Source organism: Photinus pyralis, unplaced genomic scaffold (genome assembly GCF_008802855.1).
Source record: "Photinus pyralis isolate 1611_PpyrPB1 unplaced genomic scaffold, Ppyr1.3 Ppyr1.4_LG5, whole genome shotgun sequence".
Lineage (NCBI taxonomy): Eukaryota > Metazoa > Arthropoda > Insecta > Coleoptera > Lampyridae > Photinus > Photinus pyralis.
The window spans coordinates 21,995,301-22,019,849 of NW_022170596.1; the positions used below are offsets into that span (position 1 = coordinate 21,995,301).

Here is a 24,549-nt window from a genome sequence, read left to right on the forward strand (position 1 = left end):
AAATGATTTCTTAAAACAACATATTTTTTTCTTATTTTTCAAGATTTGGGGCGGTTGCGGAGGGAATTTTTGGTGGGAAGTTAAAAATTTTGATTCAGCAACCCAAAAAACATAAAGTAAGCCTATTTCCAGAACTACCATTAATTTTGCAAGCTAAGGTCTTCATATGTTCTGTATTGCCTGGACTATAAGTTAGAAACAATGGATACGTGCCTGGTACTTTGATTTCAGGTGGGAGAAGCTCTTTTACCCCAAGGTATACAAAATGGGCGTAAAGTGAAAGGCAAAGGATCGTTCTAACAAGCGATTGAAGCGACCGAGAGTTTTCTCTAAAAAAACAACAATATTATGCTCGTTTGGGGTGGGAATTGTGTTAAGTACAGTATGTAACAAAGTTACAGGAATTACACCTAAAGTGAATCCTAATTTACTTGCAACACTGACGTTCAACACGAAAAGAAATGTTAAAAATATGACGAAACTGAGGTAAGTTAGTAAGAATAAATAAGTTTCTGATTCTGATACTTTGATCTAAGGTATGGAGAAGCCCTTTTACACTAAGATATACGAAATGGGCGTAATGAGATTCGTTCTAAACCAGTGTTTTGAAGCGACTGAGAGCTTTCTCTCCATCAACGAAAAACTTTTCCGATAATATGGTCCTCGATATACGTATAATTCATGAAAAAGTGTAAATGTATCATTAGGACAATTTTAATTAAAACAAACAAAATTAGTATACTAATAAGAATGGCGTGGGTATGTGACAATGGCACCACTCATTACGAGTGTGAAACGAGGTACCTACTCAAGAGAACAGTACCTACTAAAAATGTACTAAATCTTCGTGCAGCCAAGCAAAATCCTTTAAAATCATTAACTTTCTTTCTCGACACGTAAGCCATGTCATTAATTTCATAACAAGTTTGATGCATTTTTGACGTCATTTATCATCATCGCTTCCCAATTCACGTGGAAATGACATTCTTTCTATACAACATCTTCAACGTCTTCTTCGTCTTTTTCAGAAGAGTGTCAAACACACATTTTTTATTTTTCTTCTAGATAGTTTGATTTGCATTTCATGTGATTTTTCTCTTTCTCTGGCGTTTGAATCTCGGTTTGAATGGTTTCATGAATGCGTAAAATTTTTGTCATATTTAGGTATGTACCGTTTGTAATCTTTTCTATTTTAGCATAGCTTCCGGGATAAATTTGCCAAATTATCCACCATTTGACGTAAGTGGGGAATCAAACGCTGTAGATAAAAGCTAAAAATTTGGCTAAAGGAGGAATAAGGCCTTGAAATTTGGAAACGCTAAACCGATATCGTATACCAAATCCTGATATAACTGCCTACAGATTGTGACAAACCTGAATCCACCAACAGTCATGTGAAATGAGTTGCGAAGGATATAATCCTCTGGATCCTTCGTTGGGTTTTCTTCCGAAGGAGCATGATTCCACTGTGTCGAAGGAAGAATTTTTTGAATGTGTGATACCCTATTAGCGATAAACGTTTTTCATCTGCGAGGTGAGGAAGGTATCCAAGCTCGCGTGACGTGTGGATCTGAACAAGCGTCAACTTTTATTTGACAAGTAATTTCTTAGATGCAGATAGTAAATCTGCCAGCACAGAATTCTAATCGCGGTCAAGATAAACTTTTCAAAGCTGCAACGCGTGATTTCCCGGTAAGAACAAAAATAAAAACTGGTTCTCGCCATAAAGCGACTAATAGCTATAGGGAATTTTCAGTACTGCGCGAACCATCTACTTACGTGTAGTACAAAGGAATGGCATTCTTATAAATAAAAATCTGCGCATGCGCACACTTGAAATTTGAAATATGCGATATGTTTACCTTTACTAGAAGAATCTCGTTTTTACTATGTACATATGCTTGCCTTTACTAGAAGCATTTGAGTATTTAATTGAGACTTTTAAATTATAAAAAGTGCGGTCAGTAAAAAATTTAAACAGGCAATGGTTGAATGACCGAGTGGTTTGACATACTTTGATACGCTTGTTAATGAGCAATTTAAACTAAACGCGAGTTTGGTTTACTTTCACTTTGATAAATGCAATTTTAGTTATTTCCGAAAAAAATGCGTGCACGTAGATTAGATATAAATTCTATGTTCAAGTACCTGCATATAAACGGTTAAGTTAAAGGTTTAGTTATTACTAATTGAGGTGAGTTTCCTGTGTTCTTTTTCTTCGCCACCCCATTCAACAATTAATATAACAAGTTTTCGCGGATAAAATTAAGGGTAAGATTAGACTCAAAACTAAAATACGATCCTCCTTTACAATGATCGTGCCAATGATTAAATATTTGTATCCCTGTGGTTGAAAGTGACCCCCCTGCGAATTTTTCCGACACGTTGACAAAATGCTTTGATTAGACGTTTATCTAAGGTTCCCAATACGTCGGAGTGGACACTGAACACACTCACATACAGGGAAAATTTTGTTTGCGAACTTTGTTGGTTAATTCATTTTGCATTTTCACATCAAAATTACATTAAAGAATTGTGCAATGCCCACCATCAAAGAAATTTCTAACAAATGGTTTCTCCGAAGAATTAATCATGAACTTAATTAGGAAATATAGAGGAAACAAATTAAAAATGTAACAACGTTAAGAGATCGTATTAGTAAATTAGATAAAAATTATATTAAATTGGCCAATTATATTTCATACACTAGAAGTTTATCTAAAGTCTTTCCCAAATTATATTCATAAACTGTTACAAAAATCCTTTAGGTGGACTGGGTTAACTTTTACGAATATTATTTTTCTGAGACTTAACTTCGCAAACAGCACATTACGAGTGAGAATAAGATGTGCGGAACATACACTTGCATAAGTAAAAAATTGCCATTTTCATTATATTTTTGATAATAGATTTGCATAATAGCTTTTACAAAAATTTAATTACTGATAATTGGAAATGGAAGGAATTATCATATTTAAGTATGTACCTATACCGTTTGGTTATGTGATTTTATTAGCTTCGTCATTTTCAAATTATACGTTCTATACTAATTTACGTAAAGTGTTTAACAACAAATTTAATTAAAAGGTAATTGGCGAAATGCAAAGTAGGGTTATGTTGCGAATTACTGAATTTTCTTTGCCAAGACGAGTTGCTTCTGCTTAGGCTCCAACCATTACTGGATGATCGAGTGGCGAAAATGGGTGAGCATGTATTTTTCCTTGGTATCTGGGATTATGTGGTGATATCTGGAGTCTTACTCATATCAGCGGGAGTCGGAATATACTATCACTTTACAGGAGGCAAGCAGAACACTGTTAAGGTGAAACAATTGATCAAACTTAGGTTGTTACTGAATGTGATTTGTAGGAGTATTTGTTTGCCAATAGGGACATGCATGTAGTACCAGTTGCATTTTCGTTAATGGCATCTTCATTATCTGCAGTTACCATATTAGGTGGTGTTAGTGAGAGTTATACGTACGGTATTCAACAGACTGTATTAAATTTGGCAGTCATTCTTTTTGGGCCTCTTTTTTCGTATACATATATGCCTGTATTTTTTCGTTTACAACTAACGAGTGTGTACGAGGTAAGTTGAATACTATTAATTAATCCCACTTCCACATTATGCTTAATTTCACTAGTTCAAAGAAATTACATTTCAATAAAACTGTGAAACTTACGTGCAATTGTAAATCCTACAGATTTCTGACTGCTATCTATACTACTTAGTCCCAACTGTGTAGCTCAGTGGTAAGCGTTGGGCCACATAGGTCGGGTGTTCGAACCTGGGCTGAGGTAAATATTCTTCATATGTGACAGAGACATTTCCTTAGATCAGTTTCTGCTGGTTACTCCGAATTAGGTTTTTCTGCAGTTTACTTAATTCCGAGCTTAATTCGTAACGTAAATACCGAAGTAGTATAGAACAGCTTAAGACCTTCTGCAAGGGCACCTCAAAAAGCATCATTATTATTATAAATAAATAAATTAATATATACACTATCCAAACTATAGCTGAATTGGTTTTGTACCATGAATCCAATTTCAGTACTTGGGAAAGAGATTTGGGATGGTAGCAAGACTTACTGGCTCCCTTACGTATACCATTCTAACGACTATCCAGTCAGGAATGGTCTTGTATGCACCGGCTCTTGCCTTAGATGCCGTTACTGGAATATCGAAAAATGTTGCGATCTTAAGTCTAGGTCAGAATCCAATCCGATCATAAGATTCCACTTTTGCCAACACGTTTTTAGGTTCAGTATGTACTTTTTATTCAACTATTGGTGGCATGAAGGCTGTAATTGTAACAGACGTACTTCAGACGCTACTCATGGTTGCAGCAGTAACTTGCGTACCGATACATGCAATACTGACAACAGGAAGCTTTTCAGAAATTTGGAGAATCGCAGAGGAAGGGAACAGAACGAGTTTGTTAAAGTAACTTCATTTTAGTAGCTATAGTAAGCCACAAATGATGCAATTCCAGTTTTGACATCGATCCTACAATTCGATATTCTTGGTTTTCGTTAATAATAGGTGGTGGAGTACTATATCTGTCATTGAGTTGTACCAATCAATCGCAGATACAGAGATACTTATGCGTTAAGGATTTAAAGAGTGCACGTCAGGCAGTTTATTTAAGGATACCTATATCAGTAGGCCTTAATGTTAGCGCAATATTTACTGGATTGGTGATTTACGCCAGGTATTACCAATGCGATCCTATTGCTAATCAAAGTATTAGATTCTCCGACCAGGTGACGACAACACTGGAAATGTAACAACATGATTAATTCGTTTTCAGTTACTTCCCTACTACGTCGTTCAGACGATGGGACACATTCCTGGATTGAGCGGTCTTTTTATCGCTGGTATATTCAGTGCTGCACTTTCCACTTTGTCGTCTTCGTTGAATTGCTTAGCAGCGGTAACATTGGAAGATTACTTTAAGGTGAGCTATTGTAGTCCCCTCCTAAAGTCTAACCTTTACTTTTACAGCCCATTTATTTCAAAGCTACGGGCCGAAACCCTCCAAACGATAAGTTATCTTTATACAGTAAAATCATATCCTTGGTTTTTGGATTTATTTGCATAGGATCAGCATGCTTGGCGCATATGTTAGGCGGCCTTATGCAATCTACCGGATCTTTTATTGGTATTCTTGGGGGACCGCTTCTTGCATTATTTAGTTTAGGTATGTTTACGAGAAGTGCCAATCAGAAGGTATGTAACTGTCTCTTGTGATGAAGTCTAAGATCGAAATTTAAGGGAGCGATGACGGGATTTGTTGCTGGAATTGCGCTTTGTTGTTGGGCTGCATTTGGTGGCCCAAGACCACCCTTGCCGAAACTGCCTGTACAAGTAAGTGGTTGCAACGAAACCATTTCCGTGCGCCCCACATCGCACCCAAAATTAGACGACCGGTGAGTATCTTGTCAGCTGATACTCACAGAAGTAGTAATAATTTCAATTTTAGGGAGTATTTTTGGCTATACCGTTTGTCATATATGTATAATGGTGTAATTGGTTTTTTATGCACGTTTGTAGTGGGAATTGTATTAAGTATAATATGTAACAAAGTTGCCGGACAGACGCCTAAAGTGGATTCTAATTTACTTGCAACATTGACGTTCAACACGAAGAGAAAAGTTAATAACCATAAAACTGAGGTAAGTTTAGAAACAATGGATACGTACCTGATACTTTGATTTCAGGTGGGAGAAGCTCTTTTACACCAAGGTATACAAAATGGGCGTAAAGTGAAAGGATCGTTCTAACAAGCGAATGAAGCGACCGAGAGTTTCTCTCAAAAAACAACAATATGGTGGTTGGTAAATTTTCATCATCGTCTAGCTCGCACTCTTCCATATTGTCACATCGGTCCGGATTACTTTCCCACATTTCAGTACACCGGAGCCCATTTGACTGACATGTACATGAAGGAGAGCAACGCTTTTTCGAGCATTAGCAGCGACAAAGTTCCACGATAAGCTCTGGTGCACAGGGGTTGGTACAAGCAACAGGTTCATATGCATTCCCTACTCTGTACCATCTATAATCTAACAATGGTGGATTTTTGGGATGCTGAATTAGGTCCTGATTCCACTGATAACACTCAAGGTGAGCCCTTAGAAATGTCGAATCCAATGCAGATCCTGTTGGAGGAACATTCTCATCCTGATATTGTTTTTGTGTAAACAACATCTATCGTAGAGCTCCTACGTCGGTGAGTGTTGTTGGGGATATAAACCAGGCAAATGAAAGCTTTCAAGTTAGTCCTAACATCTTCATTGAGTGACACTGTGGCCCCCAATTGAGACTACTACCACTACTTTATTTTACCTTTGCCAGCAAATGATTCTGTTACATCGGCACCCGAAAGTGCCGACTGCAAACGACTTCGATAGTGCTAAAAACATGTGGTTACTTAGATCGTGCCGCAAGTCTATCAGGTCCACTTCTAGAAGTTATCAACAATCTATATGGCAATGGTTTTCTTAATCTGTTTTGCTGTCGTCTTAATGGCATTCTTTTTCATAGGAGCCCAGGACGGAAAGTTGTTAATACGAACTCGTTGTTCAAAGAAAACGTTAAGCAAAGCTTGAATAACCTTTCCAAAATTGTCTTAAGACACTTTTATTCCCTGTGGAAAGGCTCGCCGAGTTAGGATGTGAATGAGATATTATCAGTTTTGGATTGGAAGGGATTTGTCCAGTTTTGAAATGCTTTCTTTGGTTTAAGGTTTAAGTACAGTAACATTCTGGCACTGTTGAAGTGTAACACACACTTTAAGATGTTGACTTTGTTCTCTATTTTGAAGTCCTATCAGTTTTTCAGTTTTGCATGCAATTCTAGTTAGTTCCGAATTAGCGAGGAAGAATCGACTTCGAGCTTTCTCAGTAAGTGTTATAACAATAGTCCTCCATGCACCTTTAGTTTGCGATTTTGGTGTTCTAGAGCTTCATCAGTACCTAATGCACATACGTGGCACTTTACTTCCGTTTACGACCCATATAATTGTTTCCAGAACTCTGAATCTGGTGGATTCCATCTCGGAAAGATATAGGGTGATCATTCGAGCATAGTTCAATCTATTAAATATAAAGAAGTATTTTACAAACTTGTGGAAAGATGATAAATACGGGATCCAATCCGATGCTCTTACACCTCCAATGAAGTTCATCATTGCTTTGACCATATTCATATATGTGCATGCTAGTTTAAAAACAGGACACTTGAGCTTTTTTGTTGCTGAAAAGTGTTCCATTTCTTCAATAATTCTTCTGCAACATGTAATTCATCCCAATTCTTTTTATCGCCAGCTCTCAGTTCGTCTACCAGTTCTCGCAGCTGAGATTTCAAACAGTATAGTTGGCGTGGATATTCTCCCTCAAATTCTTCCAGATGCAAAGTTAGCGCAGACGCAGTAGTTATGTAAGCTTCAATTGCGCTTCTGATGTCTTTACTCAATAACAAGTCCCGTCCCACCGTGAGTGAGTCAAGATAGTAGCGTAGCAATGTTATCTTCTCAGCTTGAGATCTACATTGACTTCGCGTGGTGAATTTAGTAAAAATGGAAAGTAGTGATTACTTGAATTTGAGAGGTTATTGTAGGTATGAACTGATGTGCGGCCATTTTATGTATTTGGCAATAAATCTAATCCCATACTTTACATATTTTGCGCTACAAGTTTACGATAAAATTAATATGGAAATAAATAACTGTACGGAACGTATTCACACAACCGATTTAAATAATTCTTTAAGTATCTCTCAAAAATACTCCCATAAAGAGGCTCCATTTCTTTTCCTATTTCTTCAGTGTGTCCATGTACCTACGCATTCCGATGTAACGTCTAAGGAAGATGTAATAATATATGAGGGAGGTACTCATTTGGATAGACTTTTATACATACTAAAGCTTTCACTTATACTTCCAATTACTGTTCCGTTGAACTGATCTATATGAAGTGCAAAATTAACACTAGACACGGTACAGTAATCTAAACCATCTTTTTCTAATATTCCGCCCTGTACCACAAACACACCACGAACATTCCTCATGTATCCTTTGAAACCTCTATCGCCAGTGATCAAACCGCCTTCTATTGTGTCCGTTGAGTTAAAGTACACTGCAACGGGCACCATTTCGTAACGTATTTCTCCCTTTAAGAGTATTTCTTCTGGCATAAATCTGAAAAACCGCAATAAGAAGTTTATATATAACTCGCTCTTACTCAATCCCAGATAGTTCGAATTTATCCAAATTCTCGAACGTCATGTTATGATATGTTACTTTTATATCTATATTATCTGCCGATGCTCCTGCGGTTACATTCTTGATTGTGACGTGATCGAGAGGTGGTATTTCCAATTCTTCTATCCCATTGCTGCGAAGGCTCGGTTTCAAAGTGTACGCTGTCTTTGTGATACAGTCAACTATCAATGGATCATCCCTGTAGCACCGTGGCAGGGAGCTGGCTAATTTAACGCGTAAAACGTAACTAACATATAAAAAAGACAACTTATACGCAGGGAGATACCATCAATAGCACAAACACAAAGTATTAACAAAATCATTTTAATTACAGATTACACTTACACGTATTACATACCTATATCACTATTTATACTATCCGTATTATATTATTCCGCCACTCCGTAAGTACATTTAAAGTAGGTACTTACACATAATTATCACATAATACATACATTTTTTTTACTATTACATTAATTTAAAATTATTGAATTAGTTATAATACATTTCGTAAAGTTGAGTTCGTGGGAGTATAATACATCGTAAATATCTCTCGAATGATAAAGTATTGTAATGGTTTCAAAACAGTCTCAGTAGGTACTTTCGGTCATATATCAAAGGATGAAATATAGCGGCCTTAGATCCCTGATTCCTTTCATATATGGCTTAAGTGTATTTAATACTGTCGCTATTTTGGATAGCGCTACGAAAGGGTTACAGCCCGAATCGAATAGATAAGTTGCTGCCCCACCATGATATTTGGATAACATTTAAATTATAACTTGGTATATTTTGTAATTAGGCTAAAACTTTAGATTTCGAATGTATGTGTTGTGTAAATCATGTGAAATATTATACGAGATGGTAGAAGAGGTGAACTATAAATTTAGGCTGCTCTGGAATTCATACATGCTAATATTTCTTCTACGCGAAACACCGGAGTATAAAAATATACAACATTGAAGAATTAAATGACGAAGAAAATGTTGTTCCGGTTGTTCGATAAAGAGGAAAAAAATTCGTTAAACCACTTGTGAGCAAGAGGCGAAGAGTGCACTTCCAAATTTGTTTTTTTCGATTTTAAAAGCCCTTATGAACATTACATTCCTTAAGGAGAATACAAACATGAAATAATTTTTAATTTCTGATCGAATGACACCAATACCAAGTCTGTAAGTGGTGTAGTTCCAGAGCTTTTGGGACTCAGGCAGACTTTTTAGCGCATTTCCACAAAAATTAAAAAAAATGCGCTATTGTGGCCACTTTGTCCGTCCGTCCGTCCGCTCGTTTTGCGACGCTACTAGTTATTTTTTTAAAGTGAAAGTACACTAAAAACAATTAAGAGAGTAGAGTACCCACAATGGATCAGAGGTCGATCAGACGTCTTTTAGCGCCGATAGAGGATGTTATATATGCGGTAAACCAGGACACTTCAAGAAAGATTGTAGGGTTAATTTGTTCAACAATAGAACAACGGAAATTTTTGAAACAACAGGCCATGAGAGACGTCTCCGAGGGAGAGCCAGTGCAAAACGGTATATTCAGACGGAACTACAATCTGAAAGAAGATTTAGAAGTCGAGGTCAAAGTTCAAATATTCGTAAGAAGAACAAATAAACAAAATCTATGTATGTATGTTTTTTATATGTGGGTATTTCTGTGTGAAATATGCAGTCAAAACCATCACCCAACCTACCTAGCTAGCTCAAATTACAGCTCAAATTGAACCATTGTTTTCATTTTCAAATTTTTCTCAGAGCACGACTGAGTTGCGACACAACAAAAAATTCTATCATTGACTTAAAATTCTTATAAATTTGAAAGTTACGAAGGCCTCAATCAAATTCCGTAAATTCCAATGAAATCACTACTAAAATTTTAAATTGAATTTAAGATTTGGATAAAAAGAAATTAGAATAATACTGTATCTGGATAAATTGGGATTAAAATTGACACATAATTGTTTATTAATCATCTGACCAAAAAAATTATCACATCGTATAAGGGTTTTAATTAATACTGAGGAATTCGTGAGGAAATTTTGTTATGTATAGCACTCGATCGATTTTTATTCAACACAGGTAATTTAAGAATTTTTCACAGTAGGGTGTAGGTATAGTCACCTCAGATACGAAATGTGGGATAAATTTGGCTCCAAATTTGAGAAATTTAGATATGATCTTAGCCAATTGGTAAGGATTTTGAAATATAGAGAAGGCAAAAGTTATAGTTATACTAGCAAGAGTCTTTAAAATGATGGGAATAATTTACTACCTTATAAAATTATTAGATAGATTACGATATTCTTCTAAGTAAATTAATAATTATCCTGTGATTATATAGGTTCCAAATCTGAAAATGATTGTTGCCTTTACTCCCTTTCACAGTTAAGCTAAATAAAGTGGCAAATTATTCCTACAGTTTTGTTATGAACATTATTGCATCTAAATTAATGGAAAACTTGAGATAAAGGCAAATTAAATACCTACTTTACTAAAGATAGACAATATTATTGCAATGCCCAAGTCGGAATATCAACATTGAGTCAGGTTAAACATGCAGAAAGAGGAAGATAAAATAAGTTCTTTCTATTTCGGTGTTACAATGAGAATTTTGTGCAACTGTTTTCGGCAAAAAGTTCCATTGTAACATTGTTTTTGGTAACTTTTCATCTCTAAGTTGGCAGTTCGCCAAGACGTCAACGTCAAATCATCAGATGTGGAATCAAATTACGTAAAATTTATGTGTTTTCCTTGATTTTTGGTACACGAAGAACTTAATACATTCCAAATCAGCAGTTTACACATCCACCATAAATAAATTTATCTACGAGTAAAAAATTACACATTCACGGAATTTAAAGTTTCCAAATGTCAGTGTTGTGTTTATCTACGCTGCCAACTTAAAATTTGTCAACGTAAATGACATAGACATAGTAATTCTAAAGTTTCCTGTAGTTTTTGATAATTACTTTTTAATTAAATTAAAGCCCCGAAATAGAAAAAATGGTACCTATGAAAAACACGGGTTACAATGCTTTATTGTAATACTCCTATCTTGTGGACACTCGTGGCTCCGCTCCGCTACGCCACTCGTGCCACAAAATAGTCGTATTAAAATAGGTCGCATTGTAACACTTGTCTTTCAATATACTATAGTGTGAAAAGGGTAAGACTACTGATATTCCAATTGTACCAAAATTAAAACTGACGAAAGCAACTACTTTAATAGACACGCAATTTATAAAATTATTTGTTTAATGCATTTGTCATTAGCCACACGTCCAGACATAGCTTTTTAGGAAATTGTTTTAGTAAGTACCAAGATGGAGCAATATTACCTACCTATAATAGAAAGCTACCTATACGTACTAATGTTGGGATAGACTTTAGAAAGGTGACAAGGAAATATTTAGAATGTTTCATGGATTCTGACTGGGCAAACAATTTAATTGATGTAAATTAATACATGATTCAAAAACAGATTGTCAAAAGCTTGTTACATAAAATTAGAATGCGATTTAGGGCTTAACGACTTTAGCGAGAGATGATGTACTTATGAGAGTATATAGACACAAAATTATGGCTATAAAACCAATGCCTAGATACTTATATAATATAAATAGGTTGAACTGAATGCGAATAAGTTGATGTACAAGGCTGAATTGGGCAGAATTAGAGATAATTTCGATTTTCTCGAAATCGAAGGACACACAAAACTTGTAGATTGATGCAAAAACCATTTCAAAAGTAGGTACCATTTTTGTTGAGTTCAGAGTGGGGTGCTGATTGTACCGTTATACACCAATTTTATTTAATATAGGTAATACAAAATCAACTTAGAATCAGTTAATTTGCAAGCAAGCTATTTTTAGTACTTAAGAGTCTTTAAAAGATGTGATAGGTATTGAGGTCAGACAATTGAATACCTAAGCGCTATTCAATGGGTAAAATAATACTTATCCTTTAAAAGTGTGTTCAGGTTTTCTTTAAATGATTGCATAAAGATAAGCGGATGTTAGGTAACCACATTTTTGTTTTATTAGTGCATGAAAATAAATAAAAAACCTGAATTTTTGCAAGTATATTTTTAAAAATAAGGGCTAAAAGTTGGGTACCTGAAATATACAAATGGCTAACCTGAATACCAAGAGCCTCCGTGGCGCAATCGGCTAGCGCGTTCGGCTGTTAACCGAAAGGTTGGTGGTTCGAGCCCACCCGGGGGCGGTTTTTTTTTAATCCTTATTTCCATAAGAAGAAAAATACATGAGGGATGTTTTAATAATATGATGAATAGAAATTTAAAATTTTTACGTAAAAAGGGTATGTTAGGGTCAAAGGGGACTACATCTCTTTCTCCCACATGGCTATTACCACAAAGGGAAAACTCGATGAATTTGAGGCTGTAATGTGTTGATTACTTTCCAATGATAATCCACAATGAAGGAAATATTTTTGATATAGTATGATTGTTTTTAAAATCCAAAAATGTAAAAATATGCAATTTTTAAATTTAAGGCCACTTATTAAAAGTACAAGCTCAACGATTTTTTAAATTGAAAAAATTAGTAGTACACCCTAGAGACCGAAAGGGTTAATGCAATAGTTGGTGCCTATTACAGTAATAAGAAGGATTAACTTATTGCAATTATACATGACCGATGTAACGAAAGTAGTGAATTAGATTTAAATATGCTATAGTCATGAAATACTCATGCATCTGATTATATTGTTTGAATAGTGCTACACTGCTACTAATTAAGTAATTTTGAAGTCTAACAAAAATATTCCGTTGACTTACATGTATGTAAATGTGGAAAATTTCATGTGCTTAAATTACTTTTCCAATTATGAGTTTCCTTGACTATTGAGGAAAATAAAAAGATATACAAAGAAATCGCAATTAGATTTATCTTCAATTATGGAAAGTACGTCTCATGACATGTTTCAGTGATATATATATATAACCAAAATCAGCTTTTTAATTTGAATATTCATTTACTTATCTGGACTTCAGGTTAAACTATTAAAAGTGGAACGTATTGTAAATTTCCTGAAAAGAATAACTTTAGGAAAGCTTATAATAAATGTAAAAAGGATCAGATGAGAATAATGTGACGTGAAGTAAAGGAAGATTAAAAAGAGTGGCTCAGGAAAATGAAAGGGAAAACCAAAAGGGAAACTTGAGCTGAATAATGAAACCTGGGAATACTTAATTGAAAATAGCCTATTTGATCCATTTATAGGAGAAAATTTCATACTCATGTATGATAATGCAAAGCCACTTTAAATCACTATCTGGATGGAGGTGAGATAACTTATATGAATTGACCACCATGCTCGCTGCGATAGATGGAGTCGACCAGTGCCACCAGCTTCACCACAAGAATTTCGCTTCAAGAAGAGTGGAATAATATTCCCCAAGATTACTTGTGTACTTCAGCATCATGAAGAAGTACATGCAAGCTGTAATCAAAGCTAGAGGAGGTAATACCAGACACTGAATAATCATAATTAATCCGTGTTTTTTGTTAAATTAGTTTTACGTTTTTCAATTTTCGAGTTATGTCTAAGCATGTTTCCTGGGAGTAATTATACCCACATACTTCATCTGCACTGTTTCTCTTGATTTTTTAGATGCTTGTAAAATTAGGAAAACTATACGTAAATAATTAGAGCAAACTTTTTGCCTCCCCCTAACCTAAACCTCAACATCCAAAGTAAAAGTTTCCCTCCAGCTTCAAATTATTCTATACGGTCTACACTCTACACATTGTTTGGTAAAAAGTTACACGTCGTGTTTTGGAGGGTGGACGGGAGAAGTTGGGTAAATGCGTTGCTTTTTCAGGTTTTCGTTTTCTTAAATATTTATGCAGTTCAGCGCAAAAAGTGTGGTATACAAAAATAATCTACATTAAATTGCGAACAAAAAATGATCTTATGTATAATCTTGCTAAAGTGAACGGTTCCCGAGTTACGAAGGGTCTAAGAGGAAAACTTCTCGAATTGTTTAGATTTTTGAAAAAAATGGACTAATTTTTTGTATACAAGATTGTATGCTGTAAAAGTAAATTGAGATTTTAGTGGCTGGTGGTACGAGTATGTTAGTGATAAACCCTTGAAGGAACGCCAACCTTTCCACCTTCTCAGAGGGGCTACTTTTTAAAGAGGCTTTCACAGGCCTAGGTGCTATAAACCTGTAGTATGGAGAAACCCCTTTCTGAACTGTTTCTGGAAAACACAGTTCGAAAGGTAATCGTAAACGATTTACAAAAAGCTTATTTTCACATAACAGTCTTTGTCCGAAGAAAATAGTTACTCCAGCCAAATTCGTTTTCAGCAATTTAACCGAAAAAATCCGTCCACAAATAAGAAAGTTAGCACCGCACCTACTCTTTGCGTATAGAATTTATAAGTCCAAAAATTTGATACAACTGAATACCGACCGATCTTCGAGATCTTCACGGATCCATCAATTTTACAACACATCTTAAGGGGTTGATTCTGTCCCACCAGATCAGCATAACTTGTAAAACAAATTTTTTAATTTGGCATTAGTTTTACTCTTACTCGTGGGTTTACGCAGCGTTCCGCATGCGCAATTTTTTTTAATTCGTGTGCATTGTCGCTTGAGGTTTAAGGAATATTTACTAACAAAGAAAATCGGACATATGTTCTTTGTAACAAGACTGATTAAAAAAACCGATTTTTTGGAGGTTTGGTCAGTTTTTCGGGTGTATCTTTTTGGCCTAGTCTACGGCGCTGAAATAGCGACCTTTCTTATATCCTTAAGAACTTGCGTACCAATTTTCAAAGCGATCCGACGTTTCTAAACAAAGTTATCGTGCACGCGGGTATACAGACAGACGGACAGACAGACAACAGACAGACAAACAAACAATATAAAATTGATATGATGTTTGTGTCTCTATTATCACATCCTTTACCATTTTGAATCACATTTTTTTTGCAGATTACCTATGTTTATTTTATATACGGCACTTCTCGCGTTAAACCTCATACGTTTCTAAATATTCAAGAAAAACTGATAAAAACTATTAGTTTACCAACTTTCTTCTCCCTCCAAACCAAACTCTATGCTTAAAATGGTGTAACTTTTTTCCAAACATAATGTGGTCTATATAGAACAATTTGGAGTTGGAGGGAAACTTTAACTTAAACTTTAACTTGGAAAGGATTAGTTAGAAACTTTGCATCTGAGTCTATATTAAATTTCCATCGATATTTTCATATGGACACGGTTCTCTACTGGCTACGAAAAAACTATAACAGGAGATTAATTTAATTTGATTGATGAACAATAAGACATCTCTTTAATTATGAAACTGAAATATGTACTTTTATATTTTCACCGATCTGAAAACAGACGCGCTGGATATAGATATAGAAACAAACTAAGTAAAGTGCCGTTTAGCCGGAAATGAGAGTACAGACCGACCGACAGACCGACTGACAGACCGAGATCATCGCGATTTTGTTCGATTCGAATTCCTGGTGTTTCAAAACGTGTATTTCCATAAAAAAAGTAAGGGTGTATTTTTTTACCCCAATGCAATATCCCTCTTACTAACGTGCGGGTGGTTAACAACCGTCAAAAATTGACATTTTTTTGTAAGCAGAGAGTTTTCCACTTGAAATGAAAAAACTAATGTGGACACAAACTATTGACACCTCGTTTCGGAAATGTTTAAGATTCTTAGGAATACTTGAAGGAACATACACTGTTACTGTGGTGATGATACCCATATGCCGGCGTGCTTTCCAATTATCTGCATTACACTTGAACTTGAAAGTGGGGTGAAATTTAGTACACTTTCAACCCAAATATAATATAACGTGGTTCGAGAATTTTGCTTTCGATACATTATTCAGAAACTGAATCATTAAGGGTGCAACAATAATGCGCATCAGGTATTTAAGAATTGGGGTTGGAGGAGGTTATCGTGTTTACGATGACAATCAAAAACGCTCGTGTCCAAAATAACGTGGGAGAGAGAAATTATTTTACTACCAACTGGGCATCGAATAAAGAACAAACTATTGAATTACGGCCTAATCGTTACAGAAAAATACTTTTGGGGCATAATCTTCGTCTCGCGTCCTGTAAAATTCAAATTAACGCGATTCACCACCTTCAATTGGAATTCTGATTTTTTAAAACTGAGTTTAATTTACCGAAAATCGTTTTCCTAACAAGGCAATTTATTAAATATAATCACGTCAATTACTGAAATTACTTTTAATTGCATACGCGCATGCTCCTAAGACACAAATGAACGAACAACAATCGCGATGTGCTACTATTAATTCACAGTAGATATCGCGCGCGTTTTGTAGGAGGTAACGTCGTACGTTTCAGTTGACTTTTCACCACGCGGAGTTCATCCCTTAACTGTTTTCCGTGCTGAAGAACTTTTGCCGGCGATTTTGTGTAATATTATGCGAGAGCGCGCGCTTTTTGTTGAAGTATAACTTTGAAATGTGCGAAATCGTAGGCCAAAATTGGATTATTTTCTTCAGCCTTTCGGGATCATGAGGGTTGTGCAGAAAAATGTAAGTGTCGAAATTTTATTACATTTACCACCTTCTAGCTCTAAGGGATTATTTCAATAAAGACCATATTACAGATTTTTAGAACTGTACCTGCAGATGTTTGTTGATAAGAATTGAGCATTTGTATTCTAGGATTACACATGTGCAACACCTGTTTGCGTAAACAATCAATCAACAAACTTCTTATCTTATCTTTCTCAATTGGAAAGTATTGTCCAACATTTAATTTAAATCATGTTTTTATCCTAGTAGTAACTTTTGGTTGATAATACCTTTGAAAAGTAGTAATGAGTGATCAAATTTCTTATCGCTAAGGCACCTTTTACGTACACTGAAGGTTTAAATGGGTAGATACCTAATCAACATCCTGGTTGAGAATATCAAAATGCGTCCATAAAATCAATTATGAAATGGTTTTTGATTACGATTTCAAAATAAATGCATCGTGTAATTTTCTCCAAGTTTGAAAAATGATGTTTGCAAGGCAAAAATCACTACAACCAGCATCGTAAAAATCTGGGTTTGTACGAGAAGTTCAGTGCCTTTGCCTACTTTTTCTTTGGAAATTAGCTGGTACCATTTTGATCATTCCAGTTCAATGAAATTTTGTTTTGTGTAATAACGAAATACTCGCAACTGGATTGTTAGGTAACGGTAAACTTGTATCGCCGAATGAATAACTGTTTTCCTATTTTTGTAGAAGAAAAATGTATAGGTTTTGTGCCACCCTTAGGTGATATTGCTGTGAGAGTACCCAAGGGTTGAATTTTTTTTACAAATCTGTGGTGCTATTGCAGGCACTGTGAAAGACTGCAAGTGCGTTTGAGGTTCTTCGGTAGATAATATTGATTGCTATTCGAGATTTGGGTGCCCTATACAAAGGGTTCCAACTAAAATTTGCACCCCCTACTAAAATAGCTCCCAAATTGGTATTGAAGAACGACTCACTCATCCGCTTAAGCGGAGTGGGTTACCCCTTTAAAAAATGTTAATGACTTGATGGGCCGTGTGACACGAAATTCCTCGCGAAATTCCATTCTCTAATCAGATTGAAGTTACAACGTTTTATTTGGTACACTTTCATTTAATATCTTCCACACACAGGTTACGTACAGGCATTGAATTTATAACTATCATAAATTCAATGGTACAGGTTACAAAGTTTTAGTTTTTTACCGTTTCGAAGTTTAAGATGGACTGCTTTAGCACAATCACCTTACCTTTAGTTTGAATTAATGGAAAGTAGTTTCAATAAAGTAATTGTAGTAATTTGCAAAATGTTACAGTATGATTATGATTAGATAGGACAGTCCTCTATCCTACTTTCTAGTTTAATTCCAAAAAATGCTGAAAGTCTTATCTCAGCTGAAACAGCTTCGTAACAATATACACCACTAGTTATCAAGGAAATTAAATATTGAGATAGATATCAAAGCGATTAAATGTGAAATTTTCTAGGGAAATCTAGTGCATTAAAGGCACTTCCCACACTCAACGATGCAGGTGCGAAAGGTGGATAAACCGTGTGAAGGGCGCTTTATCACAATTTAACCAAGCAAAGGAAATCGAATTAGTTTGTGAATAAGCTTTGAAATTATGTACCTCAACATGTACCACTGACATTTTTCAAAAAGGTTGTCTACGCACCCAAGGGGTTGTTACTTGGGAAGTTATGTAAGATTCGTTTATCCCGAAAAAGGCGAAAAAATTATCGTTGTGAAACATCTAAACAGGGCCTATGGTCATTGGTTCTGGAAAACTTGCCTATTAATAATTATTAACCAACCGTAGGATTTATGATGACAACCATTTTGTTCTTTCTGGAAGAGGTATCCCAGTATCATTTTGAAACTTTAAATTAACATATTTATGATAAAGAAAAATTGGGAAATAAAATTTTCTCGCACTGCCGTCTAAAGGGGAAGATTACCCTAACTTTATTATAGTGTTATACGAAACCTACTATCGATCGAGTTGAAATCGTCAGAGCAATTGGTCCATTAAATGTTGAAAAACACTGTAAAATAAGCGGTAGATCACTCTCTAATCGTATGTCGATACCGGCACATTCGGTACAACGATCCAATTGAAAGTAATTAACCCAGCATTCTTGATTAACCCATTCAAATGTTGAGAAAAATGGTAAAATAAAATTTCATCGGACCGCCTTCTAGATGGTATTTTTCACTCAAACCCTTATCGTATTTCCAAAGCGGTAAGTACGTTGAACTCTTTAATAAATTCTTGAAAGGGCGTTGTCGCTATTTTATTCTTCTTTATTTAAGAAAATCGATTTGTGAAGCAATGGCCACACATTCTGAAGATGATTGCGAAAAAGCCAGAAATTTTGCGCGACTCTAAAATATTGGGAAAACTAGGAAGCGCCTCGGTGATCCCGAAATCGGTCTCTCAGAACAGTTCCGATCTTGAGCATTGATTTTTTATCTTTTAATTTTCCAATTTTCAATAGATCCGCATGAAGGGCACACGATCCCTAACGTTCTGTCGTATCATCCCAAATTTTCTAGAGCAATATGCTTTCCAAAACTCTGGTCGCAAATCAACCTCTTCAAAATCTAATTTTTGCGCCAACATCCAGTCACAAAATATTTATTGAAATGGGAAAAATGCAGAAACTTGCAATTATGTTGAAATCATCGTTTGGTAACTGAGTTCAAGTGTTTTAGAACTCTTAGTTTCTTTCTGTGGTTTCACCAGCGCTTAGTTCTAAAGCACATACCTCAATTGCGCTGCATTGAGGAACGAACTTTCACAATATTTTTCCATAGACTCCTCAATCGAATGTATCAATGAATAAAACTTGTAATAGAAATGGGGAAATTAGTTAAACTGCGGACGTATTCGTAGTGTCACTGACTAAAGTCGTCGAGATAAAATAAAAACTCCTTTTCGGTTATATTAGCATGAATGGGGTAAGTTCGTATTACACATTAAATCTCCAATGTTACATTTCAGTGCACGTTACTTCAGAATCATCATTTTTATCCCTGACAACGTTTCGACAATGCAGGACTCATTCTTGTGCTATTCTCCGTCAATAGACGCGGGACCGATGCGACTTCTGTAATGGCTCATATGACAATGGACGTTAACAAAGAGTCCGCTGGACCATTTTCATAAGCCATTGTAGTAGGGTCGCAGCCATTACTGCCTTATCAATATATTTTGTTATCTGCTTTTGCTTTAACTCGGCGACCTCAGTTGTAAATGTAAATTGTATAGCAATACCACCCTCTCGGCCGTCATTAATCGCGTTTCACGTGCACGCGCATATTCTTTTTTTATTGTCTATCACTCGGTACGGATTTGGAAATTTTCGTTTCGAATTGTACAGGTTAAGATGCCGTAAACTGATTTCTATAGCGATTTTATTAGCGAGTCTGAGTCCCAATTATAGACTTCTGCGTGCAATTGGATAAAACAATACCTTCGCTCGTATGGTCATCTGGCGGGTCATTTCAGCTTCGCTGCCCTAAATAAGCTTCTACTAAACAATGTGAAGAAATTAAAATATTATTCTGCGAACAATGAGGCTTCTATTTTGATTATCTGACTATTCATATTCACAGACGGGGGTTTTATTTAAATGTAAATACAGAATATTAACGTTTATATGCATGTATATATAAATATTAATTGGAAGTTGCTGCATATTTCAATAGCAACTATTTAACCCTTTTCACTTCACAAAAACCAATGCGGTTATTGACAATAGCGTGCAGAGATTAGATTTTAATTAACGAAAAAAGGTGTACGAAATAGAGTCGAGGTAATTAGCGCAACATACACCACAATATAATATCGTGGTGTAATATTTGTGTTTGATTAGATTGGAATTCATACACCCACCTCTGATCTGTTTCCTTTTTTTTTAACGGTAATTTTGCGACCAGTAATTTGAGTGATATCTGTGTAAATCGCAAATATCTATTCAATCCAGCGGCAATTTGTTTAACTTTTGAGTAGTTTTTCAACTAATAGAACAAAAGAGATGTAAATATTTAAAATGACAATCTTTCTAAGCATGTACTTAGCTCGTTCGTTTAAGTTGTACAACAGAATTGAAGGTGATTTCTTACCTTTGGTGATGAAACTTTAACTCTTGCATATTACATTTTATTGTTGGTTGGGTTGGTAATGACGCTTTTGGAGTAAGGTACCAGGTACCAGGCTCATTTTTTATTGATTTGCTTCAAACTATTTACAAGTATACATGAATGAAAAGCCTATTTAACCTCTACTTCAGGTGTAAAAATTAAGTATGTAAGAAAGGTACAGGGAGAGGAGCAAAATTTTCCAAATATACGGATGGTCCTCAGAATTTGCGTTTCTTGATCAAATTTGTTACCAACAACCGTAACACATATCTAAGAGGATACTAAGATAAAATTAGCGGATTAGGCTAGGTTTTTCTTGTATGCTCTTACTGATTTTAATTAGTGTATTCATCAGGGAGTTTTTCATGACTAGATCGTAGAGGATCGCTGTGAATTTAGTATAAATAAACCGAGATTTGGTGTTTTGGTTTACTGCTGCTAGAGCTTCAGCAGCTTTTAGTGAGTACATGAGAAAAACCAAAGGGAAATATCTCATTGACTTGTCTTGTGGATCTCATACCCCAAGCATTTGCGTAAATACTTTTTTTATTGCATGCAAGTAATTAACTATAACTTCTACCAATAAACGACAATAATATATTAAAACCTCCAACACGTTTCGACAGCCAGGCTCTCATCAACAGCAAACAAGTGGTTTATCGGTATTTTTGTTTTACTTTTGCAAGGGCAACAACCACAAGTAGTTCCAGTTCTTCCAGCAAAGTTAAGTTAAATTTCATACTGTGTACTAAAGGATTAAAATAATTTTTATTCCTCGGGGTTTTTGATGCCATAACGAGGGTATAACGTCTAAAACAGTTTAATTATGTAGTACATATACTTGTTTTCTAATAGCAATTCATATCGTCGCAGAGAAAATACAAATTGTTACAACAGAAGCATAAAGTGTAATGAATGACTAAATCCACTTTAGACGGAAAAGAAGAAACCAAACCCTTTTTAAATGAGTTCACACGTGATAATTTTATAGAATATAAGAGTGGTTCCATCAGCCAAGTTGCAAAGACCACATCTTTAAGAATTTTTTGATTTACAAATCAGAGAAATAATAATAATAATAATATATATAATAATATATATATTCATCCTGTAAGACAAACAAAGTGTATAGGACAAGTCAATTAAACACAAAAGACAAATATTTGACATTTAACATTTAACTGATGAAATCTTCCACAGAATAAAATAAATTTGCCAACAGGAAGATTTTGAGTTGCCGTGTGAAGGTATACAGTTTCGGCGCGTTCTTGATTTTGGACGGGAGTTTATTGAACATTTTTGCCCGTATTATATGTGGGCTGGCTTTGTTAATATTTGTTCTTGCAAACGGTATCCTGAGGTTACTTGTAGCTCTCGTTTCGTGTTCGTGTATGTCACAGTTTCGTTTAAGGTTGTCTTTACGCAGGAATACAAATTTGCACACCTCGAGTATATAGAGGCACGGTAGCGGTAAAATCCGTAGCAGGGTGAAAAGTGGTTTGCATGACTGTAGACTTTTTGCTCCGCACATGCATCTAATGATACGTTTTTGGGTGGTGAAGACTTGTTTCATTGAAGAAGAAGAGCCCCATAGGCATAGTCCATATCTTAGCCTCGATTCGATGCAGGCATAGTAGAACATTTGCAGTTGCTTGATATCAAGGTAGCAGCGTAGGTAGCGTACTTGGTAGCACATGCGATTTAATGTAACTATTAGGTTGTTACTATACTTACTTATAGGGTTATAATAATTTATTTATTAGTCCGAATGATCGCTTATTGGATATAGGACTCGTCAATTACAATGTGTGGTAACAGTAATAACAAGATAAAATGTACCTATATCGTAAACTATTAAAATCTAACATCACATAAATACACAAAAATAAATATAATAACAATGAATATGTAAATAACCAACAAATGTACAGTAATAAAATATCACAGTCAAAGATCAAAGTTGTAAGTAGAATACAATACTATAATGACTAGAGCTAAGGAGAAAATGGAGTATTTAAATATTCATCTACACAATAAAAACAATGACTTAGTATATGTTTCCTTACACGATTTTTAAAACAATAAAATGTCGAGTCCCTGACATTACTAGGGAGAATATTATAAAGTTTCACTTGATAGTAATACTTTTTAGACTTGGAAAGCCTGAAGTAAGGGGTTCGCATATCGTTAGCCTTTCTAGTGTTGTATTTATGAGTGCTGCCATTTGTCAGTACCGAGGATTGCTTTTTGTGTAATTCTAGAAGTGCACAATAAATGAATATAGATGGAAGAGGCATGATTTGAAATTTACAAAAAATACTTTGACCGTGTTCTCTATAATGTTCATTGGCTAACATCATGACGACTTTCTTTTGCATTGATAACACTTTTTTTACTTTAGAGGAATTACCCCATAGGTTAACACCATATATTAAATGAGAGTGAAATAGTGCAAAATAACATGCCTGAAGGGTGGTGGTGTTAATACATTTTTTTAAGTTCCTTAGAACAAACGTGGCCTTTGCTAATTTACCTAACTAGGTAGTCAATGTGATTGGTCCAATTTAAACGGTCGTCTACATAAATTCCTAGAACTTTAGCGCATTTTCCTGATGTAAACTTGGGGTTAGAAGAAAACGTAATTACTTGAGTTTTTTCTTTATTTAGTTTTAAATTATGGTGCGCAAACCAATCATGAGCAAGTTGCAACGAGTTATGGCTCTTGGTGGTTAGTATCTTGTGGTCTTTATCAGTGACTATTAAAGATGTGTCGTCAGATTAAAGATGTGTCGTCAGTTCTCTCACAATACAATTTTTTATGAACTTATTCCAAATTCACACTGTAATGGATTTAAATCTGGGCATCTTTAACTTTGGAAAGGGAAAAATTGTAAATCAGTCGAAAGTATCACTCTAAAGTTTTATTGATTTATTGTAAACGTTAGCTGGTAATTTTTTCGAGAGTTTTAAAAACGACGTTTCACACGCGCTGGTTTTACCGAAAAAAATGTATTTTGATTTCACATTCACTATAATCCTTTTGTGCGTATGTTAGACCTAGGCCTTATTTAACCAAATCCTGAATATAATAGACTTGCTCGTTTGCTTTGTAAAAGGACATTTATTAATTGGGCAATGAATTTTTAAAGACTGAAATTTACGCTTTTCTATTGCCGATAAAAATTATCAGTTTTAATAAAGATATTTTGCATTTTTCGGACCTTTGAAGCACTTTGAAGGTCAGTGTCATTTGATATTGCATTACGGCTTTGAATATATTCAAAGATTACGGGGACCATTCATAAAATCCTCAACCATTATTCATCGTGCATTATTAGCAGAACACCATGATTTACCAAAATTTCAGTTAAATGGCATTTTTGAGAAAAACGCAGATTGCAGAAATAGACTTTGGGAATTGGGATTTTTGGAACCGAATTCTAAAAAAACAGTTATGTACATGGAGGGAGTGAATTTTGAAAAAAGAACGTCTATAGTTTGGGAAATTTTTTCGGTGTTCCGTGAAATTGGTCTTGATGGGATAAGGGCATAATGAAATTGAATTTTTGTTAAAGGTTCTCAGGTTCTATGAA

The 24,549-nt window shown here is 35.1% G+C and overlaps 2 protein-coding genes and 1 non-coding gene across 3 annotated transcripts; 2 read left to right on the top strand and 1 right to left on the bottom strand.

The window, feature by feature from the left end:
• The first annotated feature begins 1,913 nt into the window (after positions 1-1,913).
• LOC116172180 (putative sodium-dependent multivitamin transporter) lies at positions 1,914-6,369 on the top strand. Its single transcript, XM_031489332.1, has 11 exons — positions 1,914-2,271; positions 3,166-3,322; positions 3,370-3,591; positions 4,054-4,210; positions 4,262-4,445; positions 4,495-4,765; positions 4,813-4,959; positions 5,007-5,231; positions 5,277-5,431; positions 5,485-5,677; positions 5,723-6,369. The coding sequence occupies exons 2-11, from the start codon at positions 3,200-3,202 to the stop codon at positions 5,783-5,785; spliced, it is 1,740 nt and encodes a 579-aa protein (XP_031345192.1). The 5' UTR covers positions 1,914-2,271; positions 3,166-3,199; the 3' UTR covers positions 5,786-6,369.
• Positions 6,370-7,547: 1,178 nt separating this feature from the next.
• LOC116171799 lies at positions 7,548-8,591 on the bottom strand. Its single transcript, XM_031488797.1, has 4 exons — positions 8,540-8,591; positions 8,246-8,489; positions 7,925-8,202; positions 7,548-7,864 (listed from the first exon to the last, which is right to left on the bottom strand). The coding sequence occupies exons 1-4, from the start codon at positions 8,586-8,588 to the stop codon at positions 7,827-7,829; spliced, it is 609 nt and encodes a 202-aa protein (XP_031344657.1). The 5' UTR covers positions 8,589-8,591; the 3' UTR covers positions 7,548-7,826.
• A 3,826-nt stretch (positions 8,592-12,417) lies between these two features.
• Trnan-guu lies at positions 12,418-12,491 on the top strand. Its single transcript has one exon. It is a non-coding gene; the product is annotated as a tRNA-Asn (tRNA).
• Positions 12,492-24,549: the final 12,058 nt, after the last annotated feature.

Bases quoted from the DNA above. Each gene is read 5' to 3' on its own strand.
- LOC116171799 (XM_031488797.1), bottom strand. From the start codon at position 8,588: ATGATTTTGTTAATACTTTGTGTTTGTGCTATTGATGGTATCTCCCTG. The intron at 8,490-8,539 runs GTATAAGTTGTC...GCGTTAAATTAG, and splicing joins TATTGATGGTATCTCCCTGC to CCAGCTCCCTGCCACGGTGC. The intron at 7,865-7,924 runs GTATGTATAAAA...CATCTTCCTTAG, and splicing joins AAGTATAAGTGAAAGCTTTA to ACGTTACATCGGAATGCGTA.
- LOC116172180 (XM_031489332.1), top strand. From the start codon at position 3,200: ATGGGTGAGCATGTATTTTTCCTTGGTATCTGGGATTATGTGGTGATA. The intron at 4,211-4,261 runs GTCAGAATCCAA...ACACGTTTTTAG, and splicing joins TGTTGCGATCTTAAGTCTAG to GTTCAGTATGTACTTTTTAT. The intron at 5,232-5,276 runs GTATGTAACTGT...TCGAAATTTAAG, and splicing joins CGAGAAGTGCCAATCAGAAG to GGAGCGATGACGGGATTTGT.